The following is a 14,939-nucleotide window of genomic DNA, read 5'->3' as shown; positions in this document are numbered from 1 at the left end:
GCCATTCACATGCCAGATGCCCCCAGCACTGGCTCCCCCCCAGGGCACGGGAATGAGCTGCGCTTTGCGCTTTGGTAAAAACACACCAAGGGTACTTGCGAGGCTTCCCCGCCGCGGATATTTCGGGGGGCCCGGGGGAACGTGGGTCGGGCTCCCCCCCTCCTCCTCACCCCATCCCCAACTTCCTCCAGCCCGGGCACAGGCGGGGCCAGCAGGGCGGAGGCCACGCCCCCGCCCCCCGGCACGCCCCCGGGGCTAGTGGCGGCGGCGGCGGCGGCGGCGGTCCCACTCTGCCGGAGCCGCCACCATGACGGACCGTTCCGCCTTCGACACCAATGTCATCACCATGACCCGCTTCGTGATGGAGGAAGGCAGGCGGGCGAAAGGCACCGGGGAGTTCACACAGCTCCTCAACTCTCTCTGCACAGCCATCAAAGCCATCTCCACCGCCGTCCGCAAAGCGGGCATCGCCAACCTGTGAGTGCCGGCGTGTCGGCGGGAGGTGGCGCGCCGGTAGCATCCCGCATCCCTCCCCGCATCCCCGCGAGTGCAGAGGATCCTGCCGCCTCCGGGGTGGTGGGGATGGGGATGGTGGGGGTCATCCGACAGGCGTGCGAAGGGGGTTGCATCCGCCCACCCACTTGCATTGAGCTGTAACTAACTCGTTTAGCATCTTGGACTCTTGATTTACTCAAGTGAAATGGGTCCTGTGACTTTTTAATAATATAAGGCATGCAGTCTTTGACAGATGTCTGCTGCTAACAGACCTTCATGCAAACCTTCGGCAGGTTTTGTCGTTGACCAAACGAACAGACTAAAAGACAAAGTCTGTCAGCGTGTGGGTGATTTTTTTGCTCATTGTAGTCAGTAGCTTAATATCAAAGCGACATTTTATGCTATGAGGCATTTACTCAAATTCAGTGGTGGTTTTTGTTTTTTTTTTCATATTGCATCATAGCAACTTGAGTTTCTCTATGAAGGTTTGGTTGTCTTAGGTATTTAGAAAAAGCATTGGTTAGGAACAGTAGTGTCTGTAGTCAGCCAGTCAGAGGGGAGTTGCTCTGGAGATGCATCAGAGGGAAATTAGAGCTCTTGAAATGTTAAGTGACTGCAACTGGTCTTAGGTAACTAACCCCCCCTATGTATTTCACATATGATAAGCCTAATTGTATGCTGATCAGGGCTTTAGACATGGGTTGTTTCATTATTGAATGGAAAATGTAGTACAGAAAAAATGAATTTGCCTCTACAAACCGTGTAGTGGAAAATGTAAGTGAAAGGTATCTGGCAACACAAAGTAATATTTATTACAAAATGTATCAAAAAGCTGAAAAAAATGATGACTGAAGTTAGTAATATGGAAGTAATTGTAAGAGAGAATAAAAATCCTCCCTTTATGTATGTTTGAACTATTTTTCACTGTTTTGACTTCAGACTTTATACAACGGTGGTATTTTTTTAATCATTATGTGCTAGCCTTTTCATGTCCCTCCTACGTCTCTCAGTAAAGACCAGGATTTCCCATCTGTGACCAGATTTGTAACAGTCCCAAGTTCCCATTCTTTATGCATCCTGCGTGTGTGTTTGTTGCCAGCTACCACAGGTTCGATACCTGTGCTGATAGCCTTGCCCTGTGATCCCACACACTGGATTTACCTCTCCACCAGTGCTGGGGTAGCCAGCTTCAGGCTTGCGAGGTTCCCTGAGCAGTACATCTCCCACTGTGAGGCTGTGTTTTATAGCTTGTGGTGGAATTTTGCATGGCTGTTAGGGAATGTGAACAAGCAGGGATTGATGGGGCCCGGTTCTTTGGATTGTCCTCAGTTTCAGCTGTATTCGCAGTGTTGCTCAGCAGTGGAGGTGCAGAAAGCTGGGGAAGCCACAGTCCCTTCCCAGCTTCAGGCTCCATGCAGGACACCCTGCTGATCCCTCCCAGAAGTCCCCAACAGATGATGTGTGAGAGCTGTAGCTGATGGCTGTGTGGAGTTTTTGCTCTGAGGATGAGGATCTGTGCCTCCATTCACAAGCATAGTGTTCAAAGTACATGTTTTCTAAAAGCATTTTCACACTTGCAGAAAAATGCTCAAGCCACTGTAGCAGAGAAGCAGAGAATCATGCCAGGCATTTTTCTTTGTCTCATGCCGTAAGCTGAAGAAATGCAGTACATTCCTAAAGTAGTGTTCAATGTTATTACAAAACCCCTGAAATACCAGTATTCAGCCTTGTAACTGAAGTATGTAAGACTCATCTGAATGTGTGCAAAGCTGGCTCTTGTTTTTCTCTTCTAAGAGCTAAAATTCTGTTTTGTATGCTTTTGAAATCACCTATCGCAAGTTCTCCTGGTACTTCCTGATGCCAGATGGTTTGATTCTGATTAGCTCGCAGGATTTGTATTTCACATTTGTATTTCACAGTTTTGTTCTCCAGGAAATGTTTCTATGTAAAATCAAAACTGAAAACATTGAACCATAAAAATCTTGATTTATCTGTGAGCAAAGTGTTTCTACTGCAATTTGTACATCATATGGCTAACTAGGAGCAAATTACACACAGAAGTTATAGCGTAACTGGTGTTGTCACATTCATTGTTACTTTTTAGGTGTAAGTTTTCTAATGAAGTTTTAGTGTTTAGCATATGCAGCTATATCAGAGCCTAGGATTCAGGGACAGTATTTAGGTCTTAAAGTCAAGAGACTGTTAAATAACACAATTATTTTAATTCACCCTTCACAGCCGGAGTTTGTCATAGTTTACAGACTGTTGAAAGATTATTCCCTGTTTTGTGTTCCTCACAGTGTCTTCTAGATTTGCCGCCACAGCTAAGGTTAGCAGGTCTCAGCAGGGATCCACCACACATTAAATAAAAAACAGGCTTAGAGAACTGAGATATTATCCAAAAGTGCTGTTTGTTTTACAAGCATAAAGTTGCCAGAAACAGGGCACTTTGGAAGACGTAGTGTCCTGTTCTCACAAAATGCTCTCTCTTGCCATTGCTCTAGCTATGGAATTGCTGGGTCTACCAACGTGACAGGAGATCAAGTAAAGAAGATGGACATCCTTTCCAATGACCTGGTGATTAACATGCTCAAGTCATCCTTCAGTACGTGTGTTATTGTGTCAGAAGAAAACAAAGATGCTGTGATAGTGGAAACTGAAAAACGGGTTAGTAGCTTTAAAGGTTTAAAGCTTTAAGGTTTCTGTTATTTCTGCTCTCAAGATTGATGTTTGTTGTTTTAAATGTTTTTCTCTGTTGTTCCTCCCCACCTTTTTTTTCCCCCCACTTTTTCCTAATTGTGGAGGAAACATTTCTTGTTTGTCCCATCTGATCTCTGGAACTATGCTCTGAGTCAGTGAAGCCCTTTTGTAAAGTAGCTTTGTCAGCAGGACACTGAGGAGCTGTTCTGTACAGGTCAAATCTCAAGTTCTTTAATTCATGTAAATTCTCTTTGAAGCCTGTGAAAGACTTAACATCAATGAAACAAAAATAATTTTTAATTACTTATTATTTATTATAATTTCTATTCACAAGTCTGCATGCACTTGTTGAGTGATAATTCCTTTTTCCTGCCTAGTACTTTCGTGTGATATTGTAAAAATCTGAGTAAAAATTTAGTGAAAGCAAACAGCTAAAATGTGATTTGGAAAGTATAATAATGTTTGCTTTGTCAAAGCAGTTTTCTCTCTCCATGTTGAGAAATCTTCAAAATTGATTTTATAGGCATTGGATGAACAAAGGTTGTTGTAGATCTGAATATGATTTTAGATCCTCAAAAGTCACTGAGGGAGGCTCAGCATTAATGCTTTTCTAAATTAAATGTGAGCTAATATGGTGTTTTTATCAGAATTCCTACCCAGAATTCCCACCTCCAGAGCAGAGCTTTGCTGGACTTAAATAAGATTCTGGCACGCAGGGTAAAATCAAAGAAAGAGCAGAGAAACACTTAGTATTGTTAACACATGATTATTAAAATGACTTTGGATAAAATAAGGGGAAAACAAGCTATTTGAAAGGTACAGTTGATTCAGCTGTTTTCCTTGTGTTGGCAATTTCCTGTACCTACAGGAATTTTTAATACAATAAGAGGCAGGAGCCATTCTTTGTTTGCAGGGGGAACCCCTAAAAAAGCAGGATAGGACCACAGACTGGTTAAGGTAATTTCTGCCTACCTATTCATTCAGAGCACAGATAAAGTGAAATGTATAGTTTATAAATGTCACGTGTTAAAGGCCTTTTTAATGTCCCTGATTATTGTTCTATGTGAAAAAGGCTGATCTTCATTTGTCTTCTTCCTTGTAATTCAGAAAGCCATTTTGTTAGAGACAAGAAATTGTAGCCTAAATGGTAGCTATTACCAGACCTCTGATCAAAATAGTTTGGCATTAATTAGATAGATGAAGCTAAACTGATCATTAAAAAAAATATTATTTTTTTAATATTAAAAATTGTGTAGGAATACTTCGCCTTCCCTGTGTCATCATCTGTTACTTGCTTTGAAGATTTTGCAGCTTCTGCTGTGGGACAAATCGCACAGTTGTAATCAAGAATGAAATCTGGGCCAAATGATTTTTAACATTTTAATTCAGTTCCTTCATAATATATAAAAGCCTTTCAGTTTATATTGCTTAGAAAGTCTCTAGAAAATTTACTTACTGATGTACTTTTATTTAGGGGAAGTGGGTAAATACTGTCACTAATGTAGTTCTCTCTTTTGTGTTTTCTAGGGTAAATACATAGTCTGCATAGACCCTCTAGATGGCTCATCGAACATTGACTGTCTTGTTTCCATTGGGACCATCTTTGCCATCTATAGAAAGGTAAAATGCTTTCATGTGGGATAGGAAATTGTGTACCTTTTGATGAAATATAATTGCATGTGAAAACTTGAAATCTAATTAAACTTGCTCGTGAAAGAGACTCTCAAGACCAGCTTTAAGTTACATCTGCTGTTTTACAGACACTTGTATAAAACATTTGTGAGGGATTTGCATTAGTCTCTTAAAAAATGAGGTATCTGTATGTACATAGAAGCCTGGCTGATATTTAATTCCTGCCAAAGGAATTACCACTTACAAACAAATCAGGTGTTAGTGTTGAGACAAATGTCATCTGGTTGTCATCCACTTAAGGAATGCACTTTCAGGTTTTCTTGTTCTCTGTACTAATAGTCCTGTTAGCCTGAGGACAGGCTTCAAACACAAACCAGAGCTGAAACATGGCATGTGCATTTGAAGTGTCTAATTCACTCTGAAAGGCAGAAACCTTGTCTGAAGGAGCTTGAAATGCTGGACTTGGATGTCACAAGAGGAGGGGAAAAGTCAGATAAACCACACCCAACTGTCCATTTTAATCATCTTTTGTATGATGTCATACATCCCAAAGCAACTATTTTCAACTTCATTTTTGTGTGAAACAAAAGAAAACAAAAAAATCCCAAGTACTTTGATCAGCTGTGAACTCCATGAGTCATGTTTCATTGCTTGCTTTGCAACTGTGCCTCGGGGTTTTCCTTCCAACTGTGTTCATCATCACCTACAAGTCTATATTATCTCCTTAATCCTTTCCTGTTTCCTGCATTCCAACTAGGTTTATACATGAGCATTTCCAGATCAATTTGTTTGTCTTCTCTGTATGATTTGTATTAGTGCATCCAGTAGGAATCTCAGTTGTGGATTGTGGAAGCATTTGTGTTACTTTATGCATGGACATGGAGAAGACCCTCCCTACCCTGGACAGTCCAGTTATGTACCAGCTATAAAAATGAAGTAAAGTTGACTATGCTCCTTCTTATTCTAGGTGTCCCCTGATGAACCATCTGGGAAGGATGCTTTACAACCTGGGCGTAATCTTGTGGCAGCTGGTTATGCTGTCTATGGGAGTGCCACAATGCTGGTACTGGCCACTTCTGCTGGAGGTGTCAACTGTTTCATGCTGGATCCGGTGAGAATATCTATCATTTTTTTTTCCTTATTAGGAATAACAAGGTATTGTATATAAAAACTGTTCCCCCCCACAAAAAAAAAAAAACCAAAAAACAAAAGGGAACAAGGAAGCATTTTTCAAGCTAATGTAGAGAAACCAAGTAGACAATAACAGACCAGCAGTCATGTCAAGAGATTTTTGCATTCTGCCTGCCCGCTGCAGCGGTGCTATGTGTGATTCAACAATGGAAGACAGCCAAGTCAGTGAAGCAAATATACCGCATGTGCCAGATCATGTGATATTTAAAATGATCTGTTTTCTGCAATGCAGAATGCCCTTTAAGACTTATTTCAAAGAGTCACAGAATGGTCAGGATTGGAAAGGACCTCTGGAGATCATCTAGTCTGACCCCCTGCTAAAGCAGGTTCACCTAGAGCAGACTGCACAGGATCACATCCAGGTGCATTTTGACTGTCTCCAGAGAAGAAGACTCCACAACCCCTCTGGACAGCCTGTCCCAGTGCTCTGTCACCCTCAAAGTGAAGATTCTTTCCTCATATTCGGATGGAGCTTCCTGTGTTTGTGCCCATTTCCCCTTGTCCTGTTGCTGGGCACGACTGGAAAGAGCCTGGCCCTGTCTTCTTGGCATTCACCCTGAAGATATTTCCATGCATTAACAAGATCCCCTCTCAGTCTTCCCCAGCTCTTTCCCAGGCTGCACAGGCCCAGCTCTCTCGGCCTTCCCTCGTGAGGGAGATGCTCCAGCCCCCTCACCCCCTTGGCAGCCCCCCGCTGGCCCCTCTCCAGTCGCTCCCTGTCTCTCCTGAACTGGGGAGCCCAGCGCTGGGCACAGCACTCCAGGTGCGGCCTCAGCAGGGCAGAGCAGAGGGGCAGGACACCCCCTGCACCCGCTGGCCACGCTCCTCCTGATGCAGCCCGCGCTGGCAGCGGCCTTCTTGCCCACCAGGGCACACTGCTGGCCCACGGGCCACTCGGTGTCCTCCAGGCCTCCCAGGCCCTTCCCCGCAGAGCTGCCTGCCAGCAGGTCAGCCCCAGCCTGTGCTGGTGCGTGGGGTCGCTCCCCCCCGGCGCAGGACCCTACCCCTGCCTTTGCTGAGCTTCATGACGCCCCCCCTGCCCCACTGCCCAGCCTGCCCGGGCCCCGCCGAACGGCAGCGCAGCCCCTGGGGTATCAGCCGCCCTCCCAGCGCTGTACCACCAGCAAACTCGCTGCGGGCACGCTCTGCCCCTTCACCCAGGGCGCTGGGGGGTGGGCTGAGCAGGACGGGACCCGGTGCTGAGCCCCGGGGCACAGCGCTGGCTGCGGGCCCCCAGCTGGGCTGCGCCGCTGGTCACAGCCCTCTGGGCTCTGCCATCAGCCAGGTCTCAGCCCACCTCCCTGCCCACGCGCCCAGCCCACCCGGCCTGCGCTCACCTGGGGCGGCTGTGGGAGACAGGGTTGAAAGCCTTGCTGAGTCAAGGTAGTCAACATCCACCACTGTCCTCTCATCTACCCAGCCAGTCATTCCATCATAGAAAGCTATCAGGTTGGTCAGGCATGATTTCCCCTTGGCAAATCCATGTTAACTACTCCTGATAACCTTCTTTTCCTCCACATGCTTAGAGATGAGCTCCAGGATGAGCTGTTCCCTCACCTTCCAAGGGTGGGGGTGAAGCTGACTGGCCTGTAGTTGCCTGGGTCCTCCTTCTTGCTCCTTTTGAAGACTGGAGTGACATTGGCTCTCCTCCAGTCCTCAGGCATCTCTCCTGGCCTCCATGACCTTTCAAAGATGATGGAGAGTGGCTTAGTGATAACATCTGCCAGCTCCCTCAGCAATTGGGGGACATCCCATCGGGGCCCATGGATTTGTGTTTTCCTTAATGCTAGAACCATAGTAAGCCAGAGAAGCAGAAATATTTAACCTTCTTCTGTATTTTCAGATCCCACCATGATGTGTAAAACAGTAAGTAATGTGTGTGCATGCATTTGACATTCTAGCACACATTGACTGTATGAGTTTTAAAGTAAAAGTCATATTGATCATAGCAGAAAGTTTGCTTTAATGACCCTTTTTTTGTAATAAGTTAGTCAGGTGCTGCCACGTGCCGGTATTAATTTTTTAGAACCTACCAGTGGTCAGGCAGCAGGAAATAAAACTTGGTGCTCCCTGTTAACTAACAGCTTAGGTAGCTCCATGTATTTTTGTCTATATTTGGATAGCAGATTTGACTTTGAGCATGCTTGCATGTTATTTTGGTTATTTTTAGCACTTGGAAATGTATTTTAGTGAAAACTAAACACAGCAGCCCTCAGCCCTCAGCTACTCAGATTGGCTCTCTTCACTCCATGCTTCCAGTTAGCTCCAGCTAAGATCAACTGGAATTTATTAATATCTACATTTATTTGAAGTGTTTGTGCATTGCTTCAATTGGCACTCTCAGTTTCCAAACTCCTCAGAGCTGTACTTTTGTTGTAAGTCTAGAAAAAGAATGAAGTGCTAAATAGATTTACAGGCAACAGCATCTTTTGGCACAGAAAAGTGAGAGAGCTGGGAATGGTAGTATGAAGAAGCTTGCCTGACCCCAGGATTCATGGTCTGTCTGTGTTTTATGGATCAATGGAACATTTCACATCTGGACTGCAAATATGACTTTTCATAGGTACTGAATTATTAAAGAAAGTGGCAGCAGTAGTTAATTTTTCATACATCATGTGTATGTTTGGGGTTTGCCTTAGTTTATAAATAAATGAGCAATTAATGTTAACAAATTGTTTTTCTTTCATACTGTTAGGCAATTGGAGAATTCATTTTGGTGGATAGGGATGTGAAAATCAAAAAGAAGGGAAATATCTACAGTCTCAATGAAGGCTATGCTAAATACTTTGATCCTGCAGTCACAGAGTATCTCAAGAAGAAGAAGTTCCCTGAGGTAAACGATCCTGTTTCAGGAAACTTTCTGATGACAAACAACATTCATAATTTCCAACTTCATGATCAATCACTGTCTCATGCACTGTTCAAAGCTTGTTTACTGGGCATTTGGTAGTCCAACTAGAGAGAAGGTCTCATCTGGTAATCAACCTGTATGTGTCTGAGTAGATGGAGACCTGAGTGCGGATGGCAGTGGATCCTTGCTAGGTGGTAACACAAGCTGGGTCCTGGAGGGGCCTCTCACTTGAAAATTTAGTGTAGTCTCGCTTTGTGGTCATGCAGCTTCCTGATGTCAGGAGGCCTAAAGCTGTAAGGAGTGCCTGTAAAAATGATGTCTGTTCTCATGCCTTGCACCTGTCGTCACTGGAGTTATTATGTTGACAATGAAGTGTAAACATTTACTATTGTTAAGTGTTCATGCCCTTTCTTGACTTCCTGCAAAGACTGGTATTTTCATCTGGCATCTTGCCAGGCTTAAGGTGTTGTATATTTAGATATTAAGATGCACTCTCTGCAGTATAATAAGGAAATCATATCAGTAGTCAGCTATTAACTTTTTCTTACCCAAAAAGTTGTAGAAGCTGGCAAAAATGGGTAGAAGTAGGAAAGACTGCTTCTTTCGCTCCTTGATAATTTTTTCTGCTACAAAGAAAGAAACCCAACATCAATTCCTAGCACGTGATCTTTTTGCTACTAGAAATGCAGTATTTTCCAAGGGTTAGAGCACTGATGGAGTGCTGGGATGCATTTCCTGTTGGCACCATCACTCATCTATTCTGAAATCTTCTGACAGTCCTTTTCCTTGGATTTTCCCGATTAGAAAATTCAGAGGAAACGGAAATTTTCTCCAAAACTACTTGGAATATTTTCAATGAAGCACCATATGGAGGAATTAGATGGTGAGACCACTAAGAGAGGGAAGGGGGGGGAAATACATATATTAACCTGATGTGGTGGAAAGTTACATGTATTTAAATGTCTTTTTGTAGGATGGCAGTTCACCATATGGTGGGAGGTACATAGGATCTATGGTGGCTGATGTGCATCGCACGCTGGTGTATGGAGGAATTTTTCTGTATCCTGCTAACTCAAAAAGTCCCAAAGGAAAGGTAAACCTGAATAAGGCAAATTATATAAAATACTACATTATCTAGATATTTCACTATCACAGATCAGTGTTCTGATTGCAGAACGTGTTTTATAACTTGGTAGCTTGCACTTCTGGTGTGTTGGTATGGTCACCTTTGCACGCTGTCACAAGTGACAGCAACCTGTTGTCAGACACCTATTTTAGTGCTGCTGCTAGCCTACTTCAACTTTACTGACTTCTTTTTATCCCCAAACATATTCAGATTCTGGAATGTACCGGGGGATATGCTGTTCAAACAGGCTTCTCTGTACCATCTGAGGCCAAACCATGCTGGCCCCAACCAAGTGAAACATTACAAAGCAAACAACTTACAATACCCTGAGATTCCTATTACAAGCCAGTATGTAAGAAGCCTAATTCTAGTGCACCCCTTCTGAGGAGCTCTGCCAAAAAGAAAACCATCTGCACCTTGTAGTTGATAACACTGCCTCATCTGAAGGAGCTATGCTTGGCTGCCTGTGCCACAACAACAGTCAGTCAGGGAAGATCACACACTTACAGGCTGACAAGGGGACTGTTTATTCAGCAAAGACCTTTCATCTGTTTTGTAATTGTCTGTAAATTATTGCTTCAGGTTGCAGATAAGATGCAGTTATTCATTAGAAAAACCTAATGGCACACTCAGGGCCAGTGTTTTTCTTTCTTTTCACACAGGTCTACATGGTCTGCTGCCTTGTTGAAGGTTGTGTCTTACATATGAGTTTATCTCTGTGTAAAGAGCACAATGCAAATATGAGCTATGGAGAAAGCACTCAAACTGGACAAATCCAGCATTCACTGTGCTTTGTTTAAAAGAAAAATGCAGACAATTTCGTTCTTGGGTCAAAGTTTATATAAGATACAGAGTACTTGGAGCGTTGACTGTTTTTAAATCAAACACCAAATGTATTTACATTTCATGATTCCCAGCATTGCCTGGGCTGACCATTGCCATTTTGATTTTTGTCTTCTAGCTGAGACTGCTTTACGAATGCAATCCTATGGCTTTTATTATTGAGAAGGCCGGGGGAATAGCAACAACTGGTCATCAAGCAATACTAGATATAGTGCCTGAGGATATCCACCAAAGAGTGCCTATTGTCTTGGGATCTCATGATGATGTGAAGGAATACCTTGAGATAGTCAAGAAGCATTCAGCTAAGTAAAGAAGGCTTGCTGGAGTCATTGTGCAGACGGGAAGAAATGCCTTAGAGCTGAACCAAAGACCATACTGCAGTAGCGCAAGAGTGAACTGTCTGACTTCTGTAGCAAGAGAGCAAATGAGCTATGTTTTCATAAATTTTTTAAAAAATGAAATATTGTGCAATGAAAGGCTTTAAAAGAAGCATTAAAAGTAAATGCAAGGGAAAAACATGTTTGCGTTTCTATTTCTCAGTTGCGATTACACAAAAGCCACTGTGCTACAAGGAAACACTGTGTTGCATTCAGTAATTAAGGGAAGACTCAACTTTCTCAGATAAGCTACAGACTATTGCCAGAATATCTGACTGTGCTCTTCTAAAAATTTCAGGGGGAAGACTCAGCAGCCTTTTAAAGTGAGTGAACCTTCCTAGACCAGTCTCTGGTTCTTTGGTAATGAATATAAATGCTCATGTGGACACCTTCACATGCTGTTTTTAGGTCACAGAAGTTAGTCACCATACTTCAGTCTGGTCTTATTCTGACTGAGAATTAGCATTTGTGAAACATGTACATTAGGGTATGTTAATTCTGACACATATTGTTAACATTGCCAGTTGGCACTCTATCAGATCCAGTTACACAAGGATGGAAAACAACATTTTGGAGGTGGATATTGAATTGGATAGGGAGCATGTGTAGTCAGCTTGGTACCATTCTGCTGTGATGACCTGGCTGTCTTTGCCAGAAATTAACCTGCTTGACTGATGAAAAAAATGAACCTGTGTGTTGCTAGCAATACCCACCAGGTGTTCTTTGTGTTATTCTGGGAGTGTGCATTACCGTGGAAAAGAACTCTGCTGTGCAAGCAAAATTAAGTTGTGAAGAATTCCCACAAAGCATGCTGACAATTAATATGCTGATTCAGAGTATGCTGCTAGGAACATGACTTTAGTGCTTGGGAGCTAGATGGGTTGTCCACCTCTCTGGGTACAGTTTATGGCCCTGGCTCACAAGCTCTTTGCTTCAGTCCAAGTCTGCAAAGCTTTGACATTTCTCACTGCCCACCTACCTTCGCCACACTCAACCCAAGGGGCACATTGATGTTGCTGTTGGGTAGGCTGCCACTGAACGTTCGCCCAAGCCATGGTCTGGGAGCCCCTGTCTATGGGAGTAAACCTACCTCCCTGAGCGTTTTGCATCCATCAGTGCAGATAGCCTGTCTGAGCTGGGTTCTTGTAAAAATGGAAGAAAAGAGTGTGGGGGAACGTAGAGGCCATGGTGTGAAGGTATGCTCTGTGAGAGCTCACACACAAAATACCTGGGGGCCTTTGTTCTGCTGCAGGTTGTGTCTGGGCCATTTGGAGGTGTATTGGCAAACCTTGGGTGGGTGTATGTATGCATCTGTTCTCCAGAGTGACAGGGGACAAGGCATTTTGGGCAGGGACTGAATGGCCTGGTTTCTGCTGAAAATGCTGTTTCTGGTAAGGCTTTGTTAGTGAAGAAAGCACTTTCAGGGACCTGAGCCCTTAAAGGATTTGGACAGTCCTGGAAATCTCCACTGAGCTCTCCTGCTTGTGGGCTTGCTTTTCACACTGTGAGGGTTTCAGCCTTGCCCTGCAGGGACCTGGCTCCTCTGTACGCCAAACTGTGCTCTGGGAAACAAGCAGACCATGGCTTAAGTATTTTGCCTGATACGCGCCTGCAGAATCAGGCAGCTCATGATCAGTGACCATGAGGTATGCTTGCTAATTTCTGATTAACTCCGCTCTGGGAGAAGGCTCAGACCCACATCTCCCAGCGAGGTGCCCTTGTTGCCTGTCTGGGGATTAGACTGGAAGGAGAGGGGCTACTTCCCTGGCCATGGCTCTGTGCCATGATGTGGAGAGGAATTCATGTGACTGGACAGCCAGTGGGACAGCCATGTGCTGGGGAACTCCTGTGGCCCAGGCTTTTCTTCACAGGCTGCTCTTTCTTGTGCTAGAATCAATGCTGCTTCCTCTGCTTCTTCACATGGGCAGCTGACCACTGGGATATGGCTGTGCTCTTGCTTTTGTAACAGAGAAAAATATGCAATCCTTGCACCTGTTTTTCCATTCATTGTGATTTGGAAAGAAACAGCAAGTCTCTCTCAATTTTGATGAGGAGTGACTGGAGGTTCCTACCTTGCACACTGAAACACTTCCCAAAGGCATTGCATATTCCTGTCCTGAGCATTTCCTTACTTGCTGGCTCTGGCACATACCCCACAGCCCTTTAAAGGGCTCCAAGCTCACTGAATCATCTAGAGCAGACAGCACGCTAAGAAGGACTCTAAACCTCTTTGAGGTTCTGAATGCTGCTTCTAGAGGAAAGAGCATAACTGTTGTCATGTACAACTTTTTTTAGATCCTTAAGCTTTTAATTCAACCTGTGCCCAGAGCCATAGCTGGACACAATTTTTTGTTTCCTACACTGAGTAGAAGGTAGAAGCCCTTACAGCTTTTTTCTGGCTTTCCATGTATCAGTTTGAACTACAGTGCCTCACTAGTCTGTTGGCACAACTTGACCATCAGTATCCACAGCAACGATTTTTGTCTAGTTACAGTAATTCCTTGGCTGTATTGTGCCCTCCACCTCTTCAGGAATCCCTGGGTTGCATAGATCTATTTTTAAGACACTATATTGGCAGCAGATAAAGGTTATAGAATGAAAGGCAATACTGTCCATGTTTGCTAGGTCATTTCCAGTGTTTTGGTTTTGCCTGGAGGCTGACATTTTATAGTCAGCATTTTTCACATTGTGAGCTGGGGTTTTTTTTCTATATCTTTAATGCTTAAGCCTACGTTTGAGCAGCATCCCTATGTAGCCACCACTGGCGTGAACTATTCAGCAATCTCCCTCCACAGCCCCATTTCCAGAGCTCACCCTGTGCATCAACATGGGGTGGGAGAGTTGGTTTGTCACAACATCCACCTTCAGCCCCCATTGCAGTATTACCCACTGCCTTCCTCAGAGGCTGAACTGTGGCATTTGGTGAAAGGTCGCTGGCTCCAATTTCAGCCGGCACCATCCAAGTGACTAACATTTCAAATCAGTTAGAAAAGGTGTCACCTTTAAGGCACAGGACTAGCCTATATGCCAGTGGAAGCATGAATCACCTCTGAGAGCTCTTCTATAATCTCTATATTAGAGGGCAAATCTCCCGTGGAATTGTCAAATTGAAGTTTTCATTTTTTACCTTTTCTATGCTGTTCTAACCCATCTGTACTAAGCAGTTCTCAGGCTTATAAAGAATCATCACACATTTTTGAAACAATCTGATTCCCATCACCACCACCCTTAAATGGTAGTTATTTATATAGCTTAATCATTTGGTTTAATCATTCAGGTTTTTATCATTCATTGGGATCACAGCATTTATCAAAATAGGGTAAAGTTTCCATGCAACCCATTCTTGTGCCTTTATCCCAGTTTTATTCTTTTATTTCTCTTCTTGCTCCCCTGTTGGCTGCAATATTTCTGGAAAGCTTAGTTGTAGAGTCCATGTTCTTTACATATTAGTGTAAGTTAAGTTCTTATTGAAGGAGCGTTACTTGAGCAGCAGCTCAAAGCATTGTACTTTTTACATACTAAAAAGTATTTGGTACCTATAAAAAGCATTTTGGGATTTTTCAGGTAAAAAAGAAAAAATGAAAGAGGCAAATAATGGATTTATCAGCTTTGAGAATACCCTTTGAACCACTAACTCCAAAACAAACGTTCTGTTAGAAGATGATCTGAACTTTGTCTTTTTGACCAGTGTAAAAGGTCACTTAGAATCAACAGCAAAGAAGAT

At 43.7% G+C, this 14,939-nt stretch overlaps 1 protein-coding gene across 1 annotated transcript; it reads left to right on the top strand.

Annotated features, from left to right (window-relative positions):
• Positions 1 to 255: 255 nt before the first annotated feature.
• LOC102056498 (fructose-1,6-bisphosphatase 1) lies at positions 256 to 11,923 on the top strand. The gene is made up of 7 exons (XM_055699562.1): positions 256 to 477; positions 3,000 to 3,162; positions 4,723 to 4,815; positions 5,795 to 5,938; positions 8,714 to 8,851; positions 9,843 to 9,962; positions 10,957 to 11,923. Exons 1-7 carry the CDS (start codon positions 308 to 310, stop codon positions 11,146 to 11,148), a joined length of 1,020 nt encoding a protein of 339 aa, XP_055555537.1. The 5' UTR covers positions 256 to 307; the 3' UTR covers positions 11,149 to 11,923.
• Positions 11,924 to 14,939: the final 3,016 nt, after the last annotated feature.

The sequence above is a fragment of the Falco cherrug genome, chromosome Z (assembly GCF_023634085.1).
Source record: "Falco cherrug isolate bFalChe1 chromosome Z, bFalChe1.pri, whole genome shotgun sequence".
In the NCBI taxonomy this organism is placed as follows: domain Eukaryota; kingdom Metazoa; phylum Chordata; class Aves; order Falconiformes; family Falconidae; genus Falco; species Falco cherrug.
The sequence above is the reverse complement of the archived record's forward strand: the minus strand, read 5'-3'. Positions and strand labels throughout refer to the sequence as shown.

Bases quoted from the DNA above. Each gene is read 5' to 3' on its own strand.
- LOC102056498 (XM_055699562.1), top strand. From the start codon at position 308: ATGACGGACCGTTCCGCCTTCGACACCAATGTCATCACCATGACCCGC. The intron at 478-2,999 runs GTGAGTGCCGGC...CCATTGCTCTAG, and splicing joins AAAGCGGGCATCGCCAACCT to CTATGGAATTGCTGGGTCTA. The intron at 4,816-5,794 runs GTAAAATGCTTT...TTCTTATTCTAG, and splicing joins TCTTTGCCATCTATAGAAAG to GTGTCCCCTGATGAACCATC.